Source organism: Dicentrarchus labrax, unplaced genomic scaffold, assembly GCF_905237075.1.
Source record: "Dicentrarchus labrax unplaced genomic scaffold, dlabrax2021, whole genome shotgun sequence".
Lineage (NCBI taxonomy): Eukaryota > Metazoa > Chordata > Actinopteri > Moronidae > Dicentrarchus > Dicentrarchus labrax.
In genome coordinates this window covers 20,232,410-20,251,822 of record NW_026136721.1, presented here as the reverse complement: position 1 = coordinate 20,251,822, position 19,413 = coordinate 20,232,410, and the positions used below count along the sequence as shown (strand labels likewise).

At 42.7% G+C, this 19,413-nt stretch overlaps 1 protein-coding gene across 6 annotated transcripts in view; it reads right to left on the bottom strand.

Moving 5' to 3' along the window:
- tnrc6c2 (trinucleotide repeat containing adaptor 6C2) overlaps nt 1–19,413 on the bottom strand; it is a 56,908-nt gene that overhangs the window by 10,140 nt on the left and 27,355 nt on the right. For 2 of the 6 annotated variants that reach the window (XM_051384184.1, XM_051384189.1), the window contains 15 exons: nt 11,265–13,757; nt 9,994–10,197; nt 9,013–9,179; nt 8,834–8,911; nt 8,434–8,491; nt 6,998–7,140; nt 6,683–6,832; nt 5,287–5,431; nt 4,641–4,765; nt 4,331–4,414; nt 3,554–3,833; nt 2,954–3,118; nt 1,621–1,812; nt 935–1,096; nt 601–717 (listed from right to left, as the gene is read on the bottom strand). In XM_051384184.1, the coding sequence (XP_051240144.1) occupies nt 601–717; nt 935–1,096; nt 1,621–1,812; nt 2,954–3,118; nt 3,554–3,833; nt 4,331–4,414; nt 4,641–4,765; nt 5,287–5,431; nt 6,683–6,832; nt 6,998–7,140; nt 8,434–8,491; nt 8,834–8,911; nt 9,013–9,179; nt 9,994–10,197; nt 11,265–13,757 (4,563 nt within the window). Of the gene's footprint in view, nt 1–600; nt 718–934; nt 1,097–1,620; nt 1,813–2,953; nt 3,119–3,553; nt 3,834–4,330; nt 4,415–4,640; nt 4,766–5,286; nt 5,432–6,682; nt 6,833–6,997; nt 7,141–8,433; nt 8,492–8,833; nt 8,912–9,012; nt 9,180–9,993; nt 10,198–11,264; nt 13,758–15,618; nt 15,777–19,413 lie in introns of those variants that run through there. The other 4 variants (XM_051384190.1, XM_051384185.1, XM_051384187.1 and 1 more) reach the window with 4 other exon arrangements.

Below are 19,413 nucleotides of genomic sequence, written 5' to 3'. Positions count from 1 at the left end.
TAATAATGTTAAAATAGACATAATACTTGCTGAAGTGTACAATGTACAAACTATGTCTACTGTGCCATTCCGACAGACAGCAAAACAAATATTTGTATGTTTATTTTTCAGTTTAAAGTACCACTGTTCTGGATACATGTGCAATCCCTGCCTTTTTGTAAATGCAAAAACAGTGTCTACAAAGAAAATATTTTAAGAATCACAACTTCAAATGAAATATTCAAAAAGAAGAGACCTGAATTTTTTGTGAATATCTATCTTAAATCACCCACACACAGAACAAACAACAACAAACACAGGGTGTGTACTGATGTCATGACCAGGTGGGGTGAGGTTTTTTTTTTTTTGTGGTTTGGGTCAAAGAGGCACAAATGGTTGAAGGTCACGATTGGGTGAGGTTGGTGTCTTAGTTGTTTAAAAAGGCACTGAGGGAACAAGTTTAGGTATTACATAGGGTAAGAAGGGTCATCAATACGGGTCAAGGTGAGGTTGGGTCAGGATAAGAAGGGATTCTAAGACAGTGTTTTATCAGGGCTCCCATTTGGATGAGGAGAGGTTTAGCAGGTCCACACATGGAGGGAAGATACTCTGGATGTGTACCTGAGCTGTCTCCATCAGAGGACGACAGACTGAAAGAGCTAGGGTAGCCACTGACTGGCCAGTCACTGCTGGTTGGAGGCAGAGAGCCATTCTGAAGTGGAAGAGCTGGGGTAGTGGCTATATGGTCGTAGAAGTAACAGTGTTGTGACCAGAGATGGAGAGAAAAAGAAATACAAGTTCATGTATGCATCAGTACAAGCACATGATATTGAGACATGTGATGTAGAGATAGTCCCATGGGTCAGCTTGTGCAAGTTAATTAATTATTAAGTGAATTTTTTCTGATTCACTTTCCATCTGGGTTACTGATTAAAATTAATATAAGTGGCCTTGCCTCTGTTCATACCTCCATTCCTGTCCCTCAGGAGGTATCGATTAACGTCATGGATGTTGGTATTGATGGTGGGACCGCTGGGGACGCTGCCAGGGGTCATGTTGGGGTCATTCTCAGGGTCAATGTTCTGAAGGCCCTTCCATGGCACACCTGGGCAGAACTCTGAGGGAGCAAAATAATGAAGGCTTTTTAAAACAGCAAGATCAGATCTTGAGGAAGTTAAAAACCAATCTCATGACTTCCCCACAAATATTCACACAAGCCTCCAAACCACAGCTTTCCTAACACGTATTCTTAAACTGTTGCAACTGCTGCAGAAAACATGAAATGACTGAGCCAGCTCCGTTTTCTACATTATAGAGGCACCTTTGGCATTGTATTTTGAACTTGTACTGGTTTTCATGTATGTAAAATCTATGTGGTTGGCCTTTAAATGATTCATTCTCAAGCCAAATATTTGTCAGATTGTGAATTTATGTCTTCCTCTTTATTTTTTTATTTGAGTCCCCATTATCTGCTATAACTGTAACTGCTGTTCTTGCTGAGGACCATCAATTACAATATTAGACTAAAATAGATTGAGTCAGCTGTCAGTCAAGCTCTTGAGAAGATATCTAATTAGGCAACATAAGTTGAGCATTAAATAAGGATGTGTTTAGGGTTATTTATTTGCATCTTGGTCTCACCTGGGGGCCAGTTAATGTTGGTCCCATTGGAGATCTTTTCATTGGGGCTCTTGCCCTGGCCCCAGCTGTCTGGGGGCACCAAGGGGCTGGTGGGGGACTCAGAGCTGGGCATTAGATTGTAAGGGCTGTATGAGTCCTCCAGCTGGGGGGGTTTCCCAGGGGGGCCCAGGGTAGAGGCAGCAGATATGGCACCTAGCATATGAAAAGACAAATTCAAGATATTCAATAAAATGAATGCAAATACTGTAAAGTTAGAAAACAATGTGTAGGATATATTTGTGTGTATGTTATGAGAATTATATTCAATTTCTTTTAAAACATTTTGTTCATCAATAACATCAGCTTAAAGAGTTCATCATCAGTACTATACATACAGATTTAAGGCCTTTCTGGAATAAAGTGATGTCTATAGTTTATCTACTGATGCTCTGAGTGTCTCTTAAGGGTGTCAATTCATCTTTCCATAGTTCATGGAAGGGAAAATGGATGATACTTAAAGATAAGTGTTTGGGGCTAATAAGATTCCTATCAGAGTATTAGACTGAAAACCGAAAGCGTGTATATAAAAAAAAAAAAAAAAAAAAAAAAAAAAGGTGATAAGAAGTGTTAAGATGGGAAGTGTAGGTGGCAGCAAGTTAGTGTCTTTTAGCTAGTTTCTCATCACAACCCAATATAAAGTGCAAATGTGTTCTAGAAAGTGGCTAACACTATTCACCTGTGTACACACACGTCGTTGTTTCTGCTAATCACATTTGGAAAATGCATATTAAATGCCATATTATCTTCAAAGACCTAACATGTCCATGTTCCCATTCTAAATAAATTTGGTGTCAGGGCTCTTTATAAGGTTGTGTACCTGAGCTATCAAATGACAAACTGACTGGGATCAAGCAGCTTCTTTCCAACCTATCACCGCAAATGAGTAGGGTATTCTGACACCTACAGATGAGTGTTGCTGCTTGTGTGATTCTTAACTGATAATCATCTTGCAATGACAATGTGTGAAAAAGACAAAAGGCAAACAGACCTTAAGTGTTGCAATGAAACCCATGATAATCTTATATCAATTGTTGAATTTCTTAAACAAGTCCGAGAGCCTCAAATGTGTGAGGGCGGGTGGCTGAGATGATAGATTATGATGTTAATCATGTTTTGCAGCACTTGACACGCATGGGGACTGTACATAATCTGTATAATGCATACATGTATTTCACATATTAATTAATTTAATTAAATAACTTCATAGGATACGTGAAATGTTAAATTAATTAGTTTATACTGTCTGTATATGTGCGAAAGTGTGCATGCCTGCCCATGTTTTGCCACAACGTACCGTGCTTATTGAGGTTGTTCTCCATGTTTGAGGAGTTACCAGAGAGGCTGTCCATGGAGTTGGAGTGTGTCCACTGGGACAGGCGGGATTGGGGCTGAGGGGGCTCCTTCAGGGACAGACCCCCAACCTCCATGCAGTTTACATTCATGTTTGGATTCAGTCCAGCTACACACACACACACACACACACACACACACACACACAAAATAATTGTATTAATTATTTATTTATTTATTTATAATATGCATTCCAGTGACAAAATCTAGTAAAAACAGCTCAAAACAAAACAGGAAAAATCAACATTTTAATTGCATAAAATAATTGACCCTCGTTTAGGGGATGCTGTAGGTTCTCACATGTTGTCAGGAGATGGCCTAAATGTGAATCTGCATGTATTAAACATACATGACTATGCACTGATTGTGTTTTTGGTTTGGCACATTCATTATTGGTTCACTAATGTATGTATCGGTGGCCACACTGTATGACATAAGTGCTAATGAATGTATGACAGGGTTGCTACATCAAGGGCTGTAGAAGAATATGACTTCTCTAAACATGCAAGCTATGTTTTAGCAATTGTCCCCATCCCAGACTCACAGAGAGGGTAGGTGCTGTAGGCGTTGGGTGAAGACGGCGGCTCTTTGGTGTGCAGTGTGTCGGCGAGGCCCGGAGCCTGGTGTGGGCCTGTGAAGGGATCCAGGTTTGATTTGCCGGAGACAGGGCCTCCGGTGGGGCCACTGGGAGCATGCAGGCCAGCGGAGGAAGAAGAGGAGGAGGAATGAGAGGGAAGTTGCTGCTGCTTCATCAGTAGCGCCTGGTACAGCTGACGCTGATGCTGCTGGATCTGCTGCTGCATGTTGGTGATTGTACGTGCAACCTGGGTCAGAAAAGTAGCAGTGTCATAACAAAGTATCAACAGTGAAAACAAAAAGACGAAGGAGAGGTGTAATGGAAAGATCATTCAAAGGCAAAGTTGAGATGGTAGTGGGAGAAACAAACACTTGTTCACAAAAGCATCCCCTCTTTCAAAAGGCCTTATCTTGCAGCAGACCTCGGATATCGGTCCAACAAAAGAACCACAATTTTAAAAAAGGAGAACAAACTGTTCCTCTTTCTCACAACAGGCGTAAGACTGGTTGGCTCATGTTCAATGAGAAGTGACCAGAGCACACAGATATCTTAGTTTGAGCAATTCCTGTTATGACAACATGTGTTTTTTCCTGTGTAGCTGTTATGGAGAATCATAATATTTGTGAGAAAAAATGCATTGCGTCAGTATTTTGAGTCAGTATTCACATGGGGTCACACACATAAAATGACTGACATTTATGGTCATACTTTTTGTAGGTGTAATGACTTATTTTGTTGACTCACTTGCTGCTCTTGTTGTCTAATGGGGCCGGAAACATTGCGTTGCGCCTGCATCATCTGCTGCTGGATTTGTAAACGCTGGTACGCCTGAATGAAGAAAACCAAAAATAAAAGTTAATGAATGAAGAATTCATTATTGAAAAAACCTTCAATGGAGTGAAAGATAGGAGTAGTGGGACAAAGGGGTCAAGCGTGATAAATATTTTTCTTACTTCAATGCATTTTAGCTCATCAAAGTGGTAGTCTTAATTCTTGGACTGACAGAAATTAAATTAGAAACTAACATCTAGACCACGTGTTTTAGCTTACTCACCATTTGCAGTTGCTGAAGTTGGTACAAGAGAGTCATCTGTTGAGGGTTTATTGGTGAGGTTAAAAGTGCAGGATTCAGACCAATGTTTTTTGCTGCAAACTGCAAGAGCTGTGCTTGGACCTGAGGTGGGGCGGTGGGGGAGATGGGGCAGAAAGGAGAGATGACAAGTTAATTACTGCAAATCAGAACACTTGTACAATAGTAGCTTCTGGTAAGGTAGAACTAGTCACAACTACATGGGAGCAAGGAGGAAAAGAGAAGAGAAAGGGTCTGCCAGAGGAGTACGAGTCCAAGGAAAAAAACCTCACAATATATTTCCACTGATTTACTTCTACAGTTTGGAGTATGGCAGGCTGAAATGAAACTAGCTGTTTTGGATTCTTGAGAAACATATTACTCAGATTGTGCACACACTGGGAAGTGTAAAAACAGATAATAATTCTCGTACGCAACCAAAGTATGTTATTGTTCGGAGTCATCACAAAAGCATGGCACAGTTTTATGCAGAAGAAATATGCACTAGTAGATAAATCATTGGACAATAAGCACAACCCGCCAACCACCTTTTACCTGGTTGTTATGAACCGATGTAGCTCTAAGTTACACATCCAATACCTACATCATTATGTGCGTGTATCTACCTGAGGGGAGAGAAACTGAGGCACTTGAGCACGTAGACTAGGCTGGGAGGAGCTGAGAGGTGGCACTGGTGGCTGAGGAGGCTGCTGCTGCTGCTGCTGCATGGCCCGGGTTTGTGCTGCTCCACTACTGCCAAACATTCCACTGGGTATCTAAGAGCAGGAGTCAGAAAAGGTACAATGAAACTTCTTCAAAACCATTTGAAGGCATTTGATACAATTTCCTTAGTGAAGAGCTGAGCTACTGCCTTGGAAAGAAATGTCTTAGTCTTGACCACTTCAGTTACAGGATATTTCAAGCAAGGCATCCAATAGTTGAGCATTCAAATGTCAAGTCTTTATAAATTTGATGGGTTTCTTTCAATACACAAATGAGTGCACTTGAATTGGATAAAAAAGAAAACTTAAAGTGCACTCAAAAGCCTAGTGTGGGTCGACAATATTCCCAGCCCACATGGCGATGTCTAAAAATTTTGTTCAAAGCATTTACCCTCAAGGTCTGACTTCACAGTACACGTTGTGCACCAAACTGTATACTGATCACTATGAACAGCTAATTGTTAGATCAGGAAATAATCATAAAATTGTGTCTCTTTTGATTTATCAAATGGCCCAAAACAATTAGGCTGTACACAACAGCTTCATCCACATTTCCGATACCATGTTGTTGAAGAGGTCTTTCTATTCAGGGAGAAAAAAGGCCGCTTACAGTGCCTTTGTTTGGAATTCAAGGACACACTGCAGTTTTTCTGGGCCATGGCTGCCTCTGGGGGTGATATTTGATAGAGCATAACTATCTGATTTCAATGGGCACTTCAGGCAAGGTCATACCCACATAAGTGAGCAATAGAAAAGTAGAGATTTGGGAGAGCGTGTGGTAGAGAGGTGTGTGTAAATCAAATTAAGTTTATCTGTTGCTGCCATCATTACATCATATACGCTTAAATGCTGCACAAAGGTACTCATTTGTAAGCATTTGCAGTGTGACAAACACAATCTGTTGATCGAAATATGCTTTGCACTGACTAATGTTTGGTATCCGTCAGTATACTCTATAGTGAATAAAGCACTCACTAAAACATACTCAAGTCTGAAAACACTTACATTTTTGTCTTAAATTGTGGACCGCAAATGATGTGTATCAATGTGAAGTGTATGTTTTCCTATCTATAAACTATGTTTCACAGCAGGTAAGATAAAATAACCACTGCACAAAATTGTATGATTATATATACACACACACATTATCCCCAAAATTCCCACAAATTCAACAATGTTACATAAGCATGAACAGAACATTATAATCTTCACAAAGGTTTTTACTGCAGGTTCATTATTTGGATTGTTATTTTTTCCCAGTTCTGTGACAGTGTGTGGTGTAACAATGTGTGCTCAGTGTGTTACCTGTTGTCTGTTGTTCAAGTTTTGCATGGCCAGCCCCGGGTTGCCCTGTCCCAGACCCTGCCCAGAAAGGCTACTGTTGGCCAGGGGGAGCTTCAGGCTGGGGGAAGGCAGAAACGGTGATGGGGGCGCATCATCAGACATAACACCATCCTGGAACAGAGCAAAATGAATGGTTAATGGGGGAATACAGATACAATGATAAAAAAAAAAGCATTAATAATTACACAATACCAACATGAATGATTAAGTGAGTGGGGATTGGATTAAGATTTGCAGTTCACACTAATCATTTCCAATAGATGCTTCATGTCTTACTTTGTCAAGAAAGGTGTTGCGGTCCGAGGGGTCTTTGGAGAGTCCAGAGGGCCGACACACCATGGGCTTGTTCATGCCGTTGCTGTAATCAGACATGCCCATGCCTCGCTTGTCCAGGTCTGTCTTCTTCTCCAACAGGGCGCCTGGGAGCAGACAGGAGGATTTATTGTAAAGTCTAGATGTGAAAATATACTGCGTAATAAAATCAAATGATACATTTTTAATGTATTTGATCTACAGTGATGTAATTTAAATGTCTATATATAATGTCTTTTTTGTCTATACATATCAATACACTGTACAATTTTGATCAATCCAATACAACTGCTCTGCCATAAATTTTACTTTTCGTAGGCATATAACACTGTTATATAAACACAGTCATAATAGAGTTAATCAAATTATATGGTTCAGCATTGAGGTCATATTTAATGCTATTTTTGTTGTTGTAGTGGACTGTCTTGTATTTAGATGTGTTCCTAATAGGGATATCTTAATCAAGTTTTTTAGTCTCTGATCCGATCAGAGTGATTTAATACTGAGCATCTTGAATTGAATTTTAGATAATTCAGTTGCACAGCGACACTTCAAGTACATTAAAGTAAAAAAAAAAAAAAAAAAATCAATCCACTGTATATGCTTGACAATTAAATTACTCTGCAATTCATCAAGACAACAAAAACTGCTGTGCTTTATTAACACATGACACTCTGAAGGGAGTTTCTCTCTCCAGTGTTTGGTGCAGCCTCTGCCTGAGTTACCTGAATGAACTATTCTGCTGCATCTACATCTACATCTTTTGCGCAGATTACATTAATTAATTACTCTTATTGGCTTTTGTTGTGCTTGCAGTAGTGTGTTGAGTGTACTGCTCTCTCCTCTGAGCAGAGGCAGCCCTGCTCTCTCACATACACACAAAGATCAGATCATAAGATCAGATGGGGTACATTAAAGCACAATATAGCAGATACCGTTCATTTAAAAAAATACCTTGATCGGCGCTGATACCAATCGTTCAGTTAGGATCAGGATATCCCTAGTTCCTAATATTAATTATATTCAATATAATGTAGTCCAGTACAATGCCACTTTTAACAATGACCTTAATAATAAACATATCATTTCATTTGTAAAGTCAGAGCTGTTGTATAGAATTGCATTAGATTGTACAGGTGTACCTAATGCAATAGTGGCCATTTTATGTCTATATACACTTTGGGTATGCTGACAGTAAACAAAATCTAGCGTTCATTGAAATCAAGTCATGAAAAGCATGGCTTAGTATTTTTCCCTTTTGAATTGAAGTAGGAATGTGGCAAAAGAATTGAATTATGATTTTATATCAGCTGTGAATTTGTGCAGTCATACTGAGTCATAATAGCATTTGCAATATACACACAAGGACACATACTCTACACAAATGTTGGTGAACTTACTCATGGCCTGGTCAAGGTTCATGTTGTTGCTCTTCAAAGCCTCCTCAGCAGGGTCTCTCTGTAACACATGCATTTTGTTGATTTAATTGTTTATTTTTACAGGGACAAGTACGCAGCATAAACAAATGCAACACACCACTGACCATGGTTTACTTGCCTTTTTAAACAAATGTTCTCAAATTTAGAAGGATATACTTGTCGTTTATCTCTGTGTTAATTGATTGTGCATATCTTCATGTGTTTCTACATTGCATAGCAGAGGAGCCTGTATTTAATCCAAAATGTACATGGTTGTAGATTGGAACTTTTAAGGCCTAGTTGGGTAAAAATAGTAGAAATATCAGCCTAAAAGAAAGTCTGTGTGTGTGAGAACTTCTTTCTAAATATATTGTCTCCTTACCGGAAAGCCCATGTCAGTGAGCTGTTTGATGAGACGGTTCATTATCCAAGCCTCATCTGGCTTGTTGACAATCTTCCCCTGAAAACACACAAGCAAAATATGAAATTGACTGTTAGATGGAAATGGTTTCCACCGTTAACATCTGCCAGTATATTTATGAATCAGGTGTTCTCTCTGACCTTGCTTGGGCCCTTCTTGACTCCATTGCCCCAGGAGTTGCAAGAAGAGCTGCTCTCCTGAGAGGTGGGGCTGTTCCACATGTCCCCATCCTCTGTGTCCCACTGGCTAGTAGACATGCCCATCTCCTCTCCTCCATTTCCCCAGCTATCTTGCATAGGTTTGGGGCCTGACAAAGATCAAAGACAGAATGAAAGTGTGAGAAATTTTAAGATGAAAACAACAATAAAAAGTTTGTTGCTTATCTGTTACAATGTTTTAGTATCTGGGATGTATCCTACATGCACACTGAGAATGCACAAGCCATTGCAGAGGGTGACCAGCAGGTAAATTTCAACCTGACCACTTGGTGTCACTGTTGCCATTTAACATGCTGCATTTTTCTCCTACACCTCCCTCTACCATTTCCAACATTTCAAACCAACAGCACAAATAACCAAGACCTACTGAGGCGTGGAATTGCTTTTATCACAGCAACACTCCGGTAACACTAACAAAAACCTTCAGAATTGGCACAGATGGCATAGGTCTCAAACAACTTCCTCTGTTTGTTCCATTAACTGAAGTATGGTAGTGCACATATACTGGGAGTTACCATCAATCTTTTTTTTTTTACAGGAGATTGGGGAAATGACTGGACACAACCCAAATCTCAAATGCTCAAATTTTACTGACAGGCTGAAACAGAATAGCTAATTTACATTATCTTCCAAATGTCACACAATCTGTGCCATACACTATGTAAATGTAAAGTGTGCAGTATCGTATGGACTTTCCTTGTATACCAACACATCCAAAGCTAACCTAAAACACTGATCTGCTCTGTGTCACAGTTCACTATGGAGGTATAAGCAACCAGAAGGGGTATGTGAGTTTGATCAATAACCAATGGTACTAAACAAAGTCCTGAATCTTGGTACATTCTGATTACCCATGGTTGACATCATGCATTGCTGCAAATATTATTCATTTGTGGGTGTTACCTGGCTTGCAGGGAGCAGAACTTGGGGGTCCATTGGCCCTGCCATAGGGTCCAGAGGGCTCGTGACCACCGTCTCCCCATGCCCCTACTCCCCCTGAGGGCTTGCCCCAGGCAGAGGTGCCATTGTCCACAGTTGATGTTGGAGCTGCTGGCTCTCCCCAAGCAGGCTCCGACTTGGGTTGAACACTGGGAAGTTCTCCCCAACCTGGAAGAAAGAAGTAAATTAGAAAAAATGATAAAAAATGAATTTCACTGCAGTAAAATCTTTATCCGCTGACAATTTTTACTTTAACTTGCAGAAATACACCAGTCCCATTAAGTACTATTCAAGACATGTTGGTTTCACATTAGCTCCAGGGAAATCTATATTGTATTTAACCAGAAACTATATGCAGGTAAGATAGTACCATGCTGTCTATATATAGAGGGTTTTCATGCCAGCCTCCTCCTGACAGCAGCAGGCCCTTGACCAGCTCAGTCTGCCTCATCAGGTGGTGTGTGTGTGTATAAATGTGTAGGAGGAGGAGACGGACGAAAGCAGTAGCTCAGGCCAGCCGGTACAGGCTTTTCCACTCCATCTCTTCTCTCTCCTCCTCTATATATTGGCTTCAGTAGAGATGGATGATTGGGTATAACTGTTTCATGATTATCTGGGTGCAATACAAATTGCAACCAGCAGGGGGCAATGGTCTCATTCACAATCAAGAGGGGAGAATGTTGGCCCTTAAAGCTGTGCCATGTCTATATGCATGGCCTTTGTCTCCACAAAGATTTATTTGAACTGACTGGAGCGCTAACTTAGGCTTGCTTACATTACAGTCTTAATTAGGTGTGCATAATACATTAAGAGACCCTCAAAACCAGTGAGAGAATCAGTTTAACAAATACTGTAAGAATCCTTTTAAGGAATAATCTAAATGGAATAACCATTGTTACCAAAGTTAGTTACTTTATGTGTAGATGAGTGCAAAAAAACCTGTTTAAACTTTGTCCCATCTCTGTACTTCATTCAGCTCAAAATTAAGACCAACTCTAAAAGCTTAATACCATTCAATAAAACATACTTATGTTCTCATTTAAAAACTGCGGTTTTCTAAATCCTTTTTTTTTTTGAGTATTTTCCTTACACAGTGCATTTTTAACATTCCAGTGTCTTTTTTTGTTGGTTTTAAAGAGACTAGTAACTTTTAGCATTTTCAGAATGTCACATATTACTTTAATTTTAACTGATGTGAGGTTTTTAACACAACAGAAACAGCCATACTGTGTTACCTGGGTTGGCGAGGGGAGGTCTACCCTGGGGGCCCGCACCTGGATGTGAGGCACCATTGTTGGGTGACCCATTGTTGTGTGACCCATTGTTGTTTCCATGGTGTTGCAGGTGAGTTGGGGGTTGGCCATGATGAGGATGGTGATGCATGTGGTGAGGGTGATGGTGATTGTTGTTGCTAGGGCCAACTGAGTGATTGTTGTTGTTATTGTTGGGAATAATCACTCCACCATTCTTACTGGGAGGTGGGCCGCTGTTGCCTGGGTTACCACTGGGATTGTTGCGATCCCACATGTTGACAGTTTTGTTGTAGTTCGTGGGATCGCCCCAGGTGGACGTTCCATCGTCAATCTCCATCTTCCTGCGGACGGAGGGAGGGGAGGGCTCTTCCCAGCCAGTGGGCTCCATGCCCTGGTCCTGTTTGCCATTGCCCCAACTTGGCGTGTTCTGCTTCACAGAACCGGGACCACCCCATGAACCAATGCTGCCACCTCCTCCGCTGCCATTGCTGCTGCTGCTGCTGCTGCTTTCCTGGGGCTTGGAAGATCCCCAGCCTCCTTGCACTGGGCCATTGGAACGTGGGGTCTCACCCCAGCTGCTATTACTCACAGTAGGAGCCGGCTTACCCCAACCTCCTCCTCTATTTCCTCCTCTGGGGCTTTCCTTCCATCCACCACTTCCTCCATTCCCTGCTTCTCCCTCCCACATGCTGCTGGAGGATCCATTGTTCTTGACCTCTGCCTCTCCCCACTCCCCTGTGCTGGAGCCATTGGTGCCCCCATTACTGTTGCCCCAACCATGGGAGTTTTTGGGGCCCTCTCCCCAGCTAGTAGTCTGGCTTTTCGTCAGGCCATCATCCCAACTGGGTGTCTTGTCCTCAGAACCCCAGGATGGTGTGCCTCCATTTCTAGGACCACTGGTAGGCAAGGGCTCTCCCCAGCCACTGGTAGTGCCATTTGGGGCTTTGCTGAGTGACTGTGGGGGGTCCCGCCATCCTGATCCAGTCTGGATTGGCTGAGGTGGAGGAGCTCCCCAGCCAGAGGATGATGGTCCTTCACTGTCACTTTTTCCTCCAGACCCAGGCCTTTGGTTAGGGCCAATGTTTGGGTTGACGGTGCCTCCATTGGTGGATGTGTGTCCACCATTAGAACTGGAGCCTCCTAAGGTGTCTGAGCTGCTGTTGCTCTTCCCATCATCAGAGTTGGCTTCTTCCATCTCCCATACAGTGTGCTGTCGGATGGGCGTCTGTCCCCAACCCGTGTTACTTAGCACCCTAGGGTCTAGGTCCTGCCGGGGTAGCATAGGGGAATAATCCATGCTGGAGGACCTGTCTCTCTGTTGGGATTGACCTTCGTTGCTATCTCCACTACCCTCGCTTGCTGGGGCTGTACCAGGCTGCTGGCCCCATGAGCTAAGTTGCTGTTCCTGTCCTGAACCAGAACTACCAGCATCTATTGAGTCCCAGCCTTTAGATGCTTCTCCACCACCAGAGGATTTCCCCCAGTCACCCCAGCCACCACTTCCACTACTCCCACCGCCACTGCCTTGGCGGCCCCAAGTAGAATGGCCTCCAGAGGGAGTTGAGTCCCAGCCTGAGTCCTTGGGAGAGTCAGCTGCCTTGGTTTCTCCACTTCCCCATACAGAGCTGCCTGTTGTGTCCCCATTAAGCTGGGATGATTCAGTGGGTGACTGGCCTCCCCAGCCAGTTAACCCATGGATAGGGCTCATAGGCTCCTGAGCTTGCTGCAGTTGCTTAGTGTGGTTTGGTCCATCAGTGTTAAGGTTAGCAGGTTCCATATTGAAGGACAAACTTGTGTTGGTTGAAGGGTGTTGTTGATCATTTTCGTTAGCACTCATCATGCCAACCCAACCTCCCCCACCATTATCCGCACCTCCCAGGCTCCCATTTCCCATATTTCCATTGCCATTAATACCTGGTGGGAGGGATGGGGAGTTTGACACTCCATTGGGGCCAATACCACCACCTCCACCACCCTCATGGCCCAGAACAGGCCAGGCAGATGGGTTGGCATTGGGATTGAGGTTCAAGTTAAAATTGGGAGAGCCCCAGTTACTGGGTGCTCCTACTCGGCCACCATTCATACCATCTTGTTTCCCATCAGAGCCCCAGCCTCTATTACCAGCTAATGTGTTGGCTGACCCAGGTCCTGTCATCATGTGATTGTTAGCTTTGAGAGAGGGGTAGTGGGCCTGCTGGCCTGTGGCACCTGTGGCCATACTCAGAAAACTACTACTACTGGTGGTAGTGACAGCACTGGTGTCTTGGTTAGAGTTAGTTGAGCCCAAGGGGCATTCTGGTGCTGCAGGGTGGGTGGGGTCACTACTGCGGCTGATGGAGGGCCAAGCTTCTGTGTCACTTCCGTCAATAATCACTTTGTCCCAGCTGTTGGCACTGGAGGGGCTGTCAACTGGCAAAGAGGCTCCCCAATGAGAGGTCTCATACTGGGCAACAGGGCCACTCTGGAGGGATATGTCTGAAAGAGAAAGAGAGAGAAGGAAAAGAGGTTGAGACAAAGTTGAACACAGGAATACAACACAGGAGGTAGGTGGAGATGAGTCATTCAGATAAAAACAAAAGTAGATTTAAGTGGAAGAAGATGCAGAAATGCAAATAATAAAGAAGAAATGGAGTAACAGGAGTAGAGACAAAAAGTAAAAAAAAAGAAAACAAAAGAGGGTGAGAAAGGGTGGGGGGTGGGGTGGAGAAAGAAAAAATACATTAGGTTAGACTAAGGAACATCATGTAATACAGCCTCCGTTAGTCCCCTAGACCAATTCTATCTTCTTGGTTGGTTAATGCTAGCTATCAGACTTGGCAGGATGAGATGGGCACACACTTGCACATTCGTTCTACAATCCAACGCATAATCAGAATGCACAGCCAAGCGTGCTACATGTCATATCAGCTATGGCATATCCATATATCCTTGCCCTGGTGCAGTCAGCCAAACAGAAACAGGGAGAGGGAGCCCTCGCTTTATTAACTCTATCCATCCTTCTATCCTCCTTTCTCTTCACTTGACTTCCTTTTTCACTTCTCTTTCCATTTCGTTTCCTTTACCTCGCCGTCTTGTTTTGCCCCTTCCTTCTCAACCCCCCCGCGCGCGCGCGTTCTCCCTCCGTCTAGGTTGCCTCTCTCACTTTCTGCCCCCACCTCTTTCCTCACCCTTTAATTTCTCCCTCTCTCCCCTCTGCTCTCCTCTGCTCTCCTCTAACACCCAGCAGTGAGAGGCCCATCCGTCTCCATCGTGGCTTCGCTGGCTGGGGCTGTGAAGGGAAGCCCATGTGGAACGCCGCTCATTTATTGGAATAAAACCAGGATGGCTTCTCATCCATCACTCCCTACGCTCCACCGGGCCTACTCCTCCTCCAACTGCACTGCACTAAGAAACCACAAAACACTTCCTCCAAACGTGTGTGAATATGTGTGTGTCTGTTGGCTTCTCACTACCTGCCTATGCATCATACTGCATGTGTATGCATGCATGTGCATTTGATTGTGTATGCTTCCAGATCAGTTGTTATCACAATCTGAGAACTGCGTGCAAATCACGTCCTACTACTTACAGACTTTTAGGCATGATCTAGAAATTCAGTACCACACCACGAAAAACAGCATTTCCAAAAATTCTCCCTTTCAACATGGTTTTGTAAACAGGCAATTTCATTAGGGACAAAAGCCTCCCATCAGAGGGGCAACTAATAATATACTGATTCGATGCTGTAAAGGGGTAATCAATCAGTGGGAGGCAGCTAATCAATGATCTTATTAATGCTAGTGGGCGAGGGCAGGGAGAGTATTGATCCAGCATGCAAACATCACCACTGATGTTTGCACTGATGTTTGCATGAGGCTGGCCAACACCACAAGGCCAGCATCATGTAATGGACTAAAAACCTATGAGAACTGCTATTAATCCCACTAACACATAGGCCAGCCAAGAGTATAAAGGGAAAAATGTATGCAGAAATGCTTGGAGGAGAAAAGAGCATTAATCTGTATTATGAAATGGCCAAAATGTGTATAGTAAAGTATTATATTCATGTGCAAACATCATATTTCTGATGAAAATATACAAGCTTAATACAAGCTTAATATGTTTTTATGGTGACTATAGCACATATGAATACATATGAACAAAGTGCAATGCTAGACCATATACAACACAAGCTGTCTTTTTCAACAATCATTAGAAGCCTAATAGACAATAATACATTTCTGGCAAACTTCCTGAACAGCTGCGTGCGAGTGAGAAGAGTGGCTCACTAACCTTTAATTATAAGACACAGGCTGTTTGTAAAATATTTGCCTTGTTTAGTATTAAGCTGCCTTACCTTCTATTACTCTGCCATTAGTTTCCATCAGATTGTTGCAGTGATTTCCATAATAGCTATAAGTTATCCATCATGAGATAAAGACCCAGTGGTCAAAACAATCAAGTCAGATGAGGGAAAAGCCAATTTGTTTGAGGTGTGTGGACACATAGACACACAAAAATACTGGCAGATATGTGGCTTTAAGATACTGCATTACAAGCCACCGAGTGGCTGCGAATGCAATTTTTGCCTGAACACACTTATCTCCACTCCCCAGGCAGCCTTATCGCAAAGGGTCGTCAGACTGATGACACACACACACACACACGCACACGCAGAGTTTACCATCAGTTGAACACAGAAAGAAAACTACTGAAACATCACAGCAGAAGTGATCCCTCACAACTGCTGTAACAGTGCCAGTTTTTTTGAGGAAAGTTAGAAGTTGTTCAAACTTAAAAACAAACCAGATGAGAGCCTTCTATTACAAAGCGAAAGCCTAATCTTAGTTTGCAAGACAAATGGCCAACGCAATGGAGAGTGGATGCAAAAATTTGTCAAGTGGAACTATTAAGGAATCCTTCTAGAAGATATTCAAGGAATTTAACTCAGTTTATCACTGATTTTGTTTTATATAAAAATCATAGGAAAAGTAGGAAAAAAAGAGATGTTACAATAACTGAACTTCCTCTTCTGACATGGAGGGATAGTCTTGCTGTTGAAGTGCAATGACCTGAGTCTACATTTATTTTAGTTAAAAAAAACATTTTAAAAAGGCATCTAAATCAAGGTGTTTGGGTATCAAATATCGCTGCTTGTGCCACTATATGAGGTTTGAGTTCCACCACAATTGTGTGTGTAAAGTGTCTGTTTCACAAAAGGCTGATTTGGCACTATTTCAGACCTATTGATTTGATAGATGCCTGCTTGCCACCCAGTCATGAAACAAAACCCAAACAGTTGGTCTTTTCAGTTACCACTGCAAGCTTTCAGTGGCTTATAGGTGTTTAGTTTTCAAAACACAGAGAAATAAACATGACAGCCTAATTTAAAGCCACAGATGTAACTCTTTCTGCTTTGTCCCACCTCTGTCAATGATTGCTTTCCAAGCAAAAAAATAGTTTTTATTGGACCTGAAACATAGCAACAAAGCTCAGAGGCCGCAGCCTTAGAAAAGATTTTATTCGGTCAACCCCCACCCGGTTAATCTTTCTCTCACTCTCTTTGTCTCAATCTCATTTGCACGTTTAGGTTCCTGAAGAGTGTAAAAATAGGTTACGTGATAAGTTAATCAAAGTCTGTCTGGAAAGCTGCCATCTTTTTATCACTCCTGTCACAGACCATATGAACAAATTTCAAACAAAAAAACCCCACATGAAAAAAAAGGAAAGTGACTGTGTGTTGCCTGCAGTGAAAAAAGGGGTCAGTCTGAGAGAAAGAGAGAGAGTGGAAAAATACCTGAGGAGATATACACCAGCGCCACTCTAAGAGTGCTTATACAGATCCATGCAGGGATGGGAAACAGCAGACATCCTCTTAGTATGTCTGCGGCAATGCTACCTGGTCAGATACTAAATCACAACACCGATACACTGCTGCTACTGAGTGACTGAGCTGTATGTTGGACCTACAGTATGTGCAGTGTGTGCAGGCATTTGTGTAACTGTGTGCATAACGTGAATAACAATTTTGGGTGTCCGCCCTGCCCGTGAATCTAGGGCTCCATAAAAAACGAGTATTTATTGCAGGACTATGGTCTTGGATTGCATTATACTGTATAAGTGCTAATGCTATTGTGTCTACCTCAGTAAATATGTACATGTGTGGACTAATGCAAAACAGCCTCTTTTTCCTTTCACCTCAACATGTCTCGATTGTTCCCCTTTCAACTCCCTCCCCAGACATTCCAACAGAAAGGTCTTGCTGATTCTTGGCAAAGCAGTGATTTGGCAGGGGAGAGAAAGCAAGCTGAACATGAAAAACAAAGAAAAGGGGACAATTATTTCCATCCACCATTTGCAATCATGTGTCAGTAATGTGGTGCTTTCATTCTGGTTGCAATTAGGAGGGCAGTCTCTGATTACGCTTTGTGAATAAAAAGGGTCAAAAATAAAAAACGAAGGGGCTCTTTAATAATTCCTCATGCTTCCAACAGGGAGCGAGGCTGCCTTTTTGTGTGCATGTATGTGCAAGTCCGCACGTGCAGATGCAGACTTGCTTTCTAAGAACCTGGACTATAGCTAAATAAAAAAAAACATCCCTAATGATGAGCTCACCAGCAGCACGCTGAAAAGAAAGCGACATTAAACAACAGCGACATCACACTGAAGCTGTGATGCCAGCTTGCCAGAGTTGAAGCAGAAATAAGCAAGAGATGAGCCTCTGATAATGAGACGAGCTGCCATCATAGAAATGGGCAGGTAGCCAAGAAATAAATGCCTCCCCTCCCCTTTGAATGAAATGAAAGGCAGGGTGAGAGAAAGAGAGAGGGAGAGGGTGGTAGAGAGAGATGGAGGAAAGTCTGTGGGGGGGGTTGGCACTTGCAATGTCAAGGGAAAAGAAAGGGAGATGAAGAGAGAGAAAGCATGAACAGGCCGAGAGAGACGGTGTGGCAATAAATGGATTCTTCAGTTCAACTGTGAGCTGAAGACCACGCTTGGTTTTCTCAGAGCACACTGTAGGGTGACATAACACCAGAACCAGAGCAGGAGGGGTTCGTTTAGTAATCTTTTGTCCCCAAATAGACCCTCTCCATCTCTCTTTGAGGGGTGCTTTACACCCACTCGGATCAAAGATGGTATGTACTTGTTTTTCCAGAAGCACGGAGAAAAAGAAAGACAGAGGGAACGGTCACAGGAGGGTTTAAAAAGCTCATCATTCATGTCTGTTTACCTCTACTGAGAGAAGAGAGAAAATAGGAGAGCGAGACCATGGTGACTTCTCTGGTTTCCCTGACAGAGGCTGGATTAATGAAGCCACTAGGGGCTTCTCTCACTTGTGTGTGAATGTGTGTGTGTCACAGCCTGAGCACATGGGCTAATCTATACCCCCCTGGCTTCATTAGGTCCAAGTAGTCTTGTGATTATTTAATGATTTTAGAAAATACAAATGACCATGATCTACAGTAAGTGGTAGTTATTTTTTACATCTTAATGGTTCCATGTGTGAAGAAGTATGTATTGTATTTGAGATGGTACTTAAAGAACAACGCAGGTTTTTTTTAAATTAAGAAATTGTTCAGTATTTTAAAAAGACAACCCTGTCTTTTTTGAGTAAAAGCAACACTCTGTTCAACCTTCACACTATGTATTTAACTTAAATAAGATATGCTCAAAAACCCAACTGCTTTACCTGCTAATCAAAAGGGCCAAAAATGAAAGGGCCAAGTGTTTTAACAGCACCCAGCAGAGTGCCTTCTGGCTACATGTTCTGTCTGGGTGACCAGCAAACAGCTGTTCGGTTGCAGTTCCCACAGTCTTAAAAGACCCCCACTCCAGCACCTGCTACTGGGGAGCCTGTCTGGATGGCTGCTTGCTGCACCGGACTACTTAATGGTCCCCAGTCAGCTGGAGAGATGGGGACTGTGGGTGCGAGAGAGGGAGGGAGAGGGGACAGGGGGTCTCTGTCTGGTGTTTGAGACAATTAAATGGGGTTTCAGAGAGCAGAGGTTACATGGGAGTGGTGTGAATGCCCTTGAATCTATAGGGGAGGTTGTGTTTCAGACTGTGTGGATTGGGTAGTGTGTGTGGATAGTCCACTGGAATGTTAAACATCACACTCACACACCCTTAAATTTAATATGGCCTAATATGA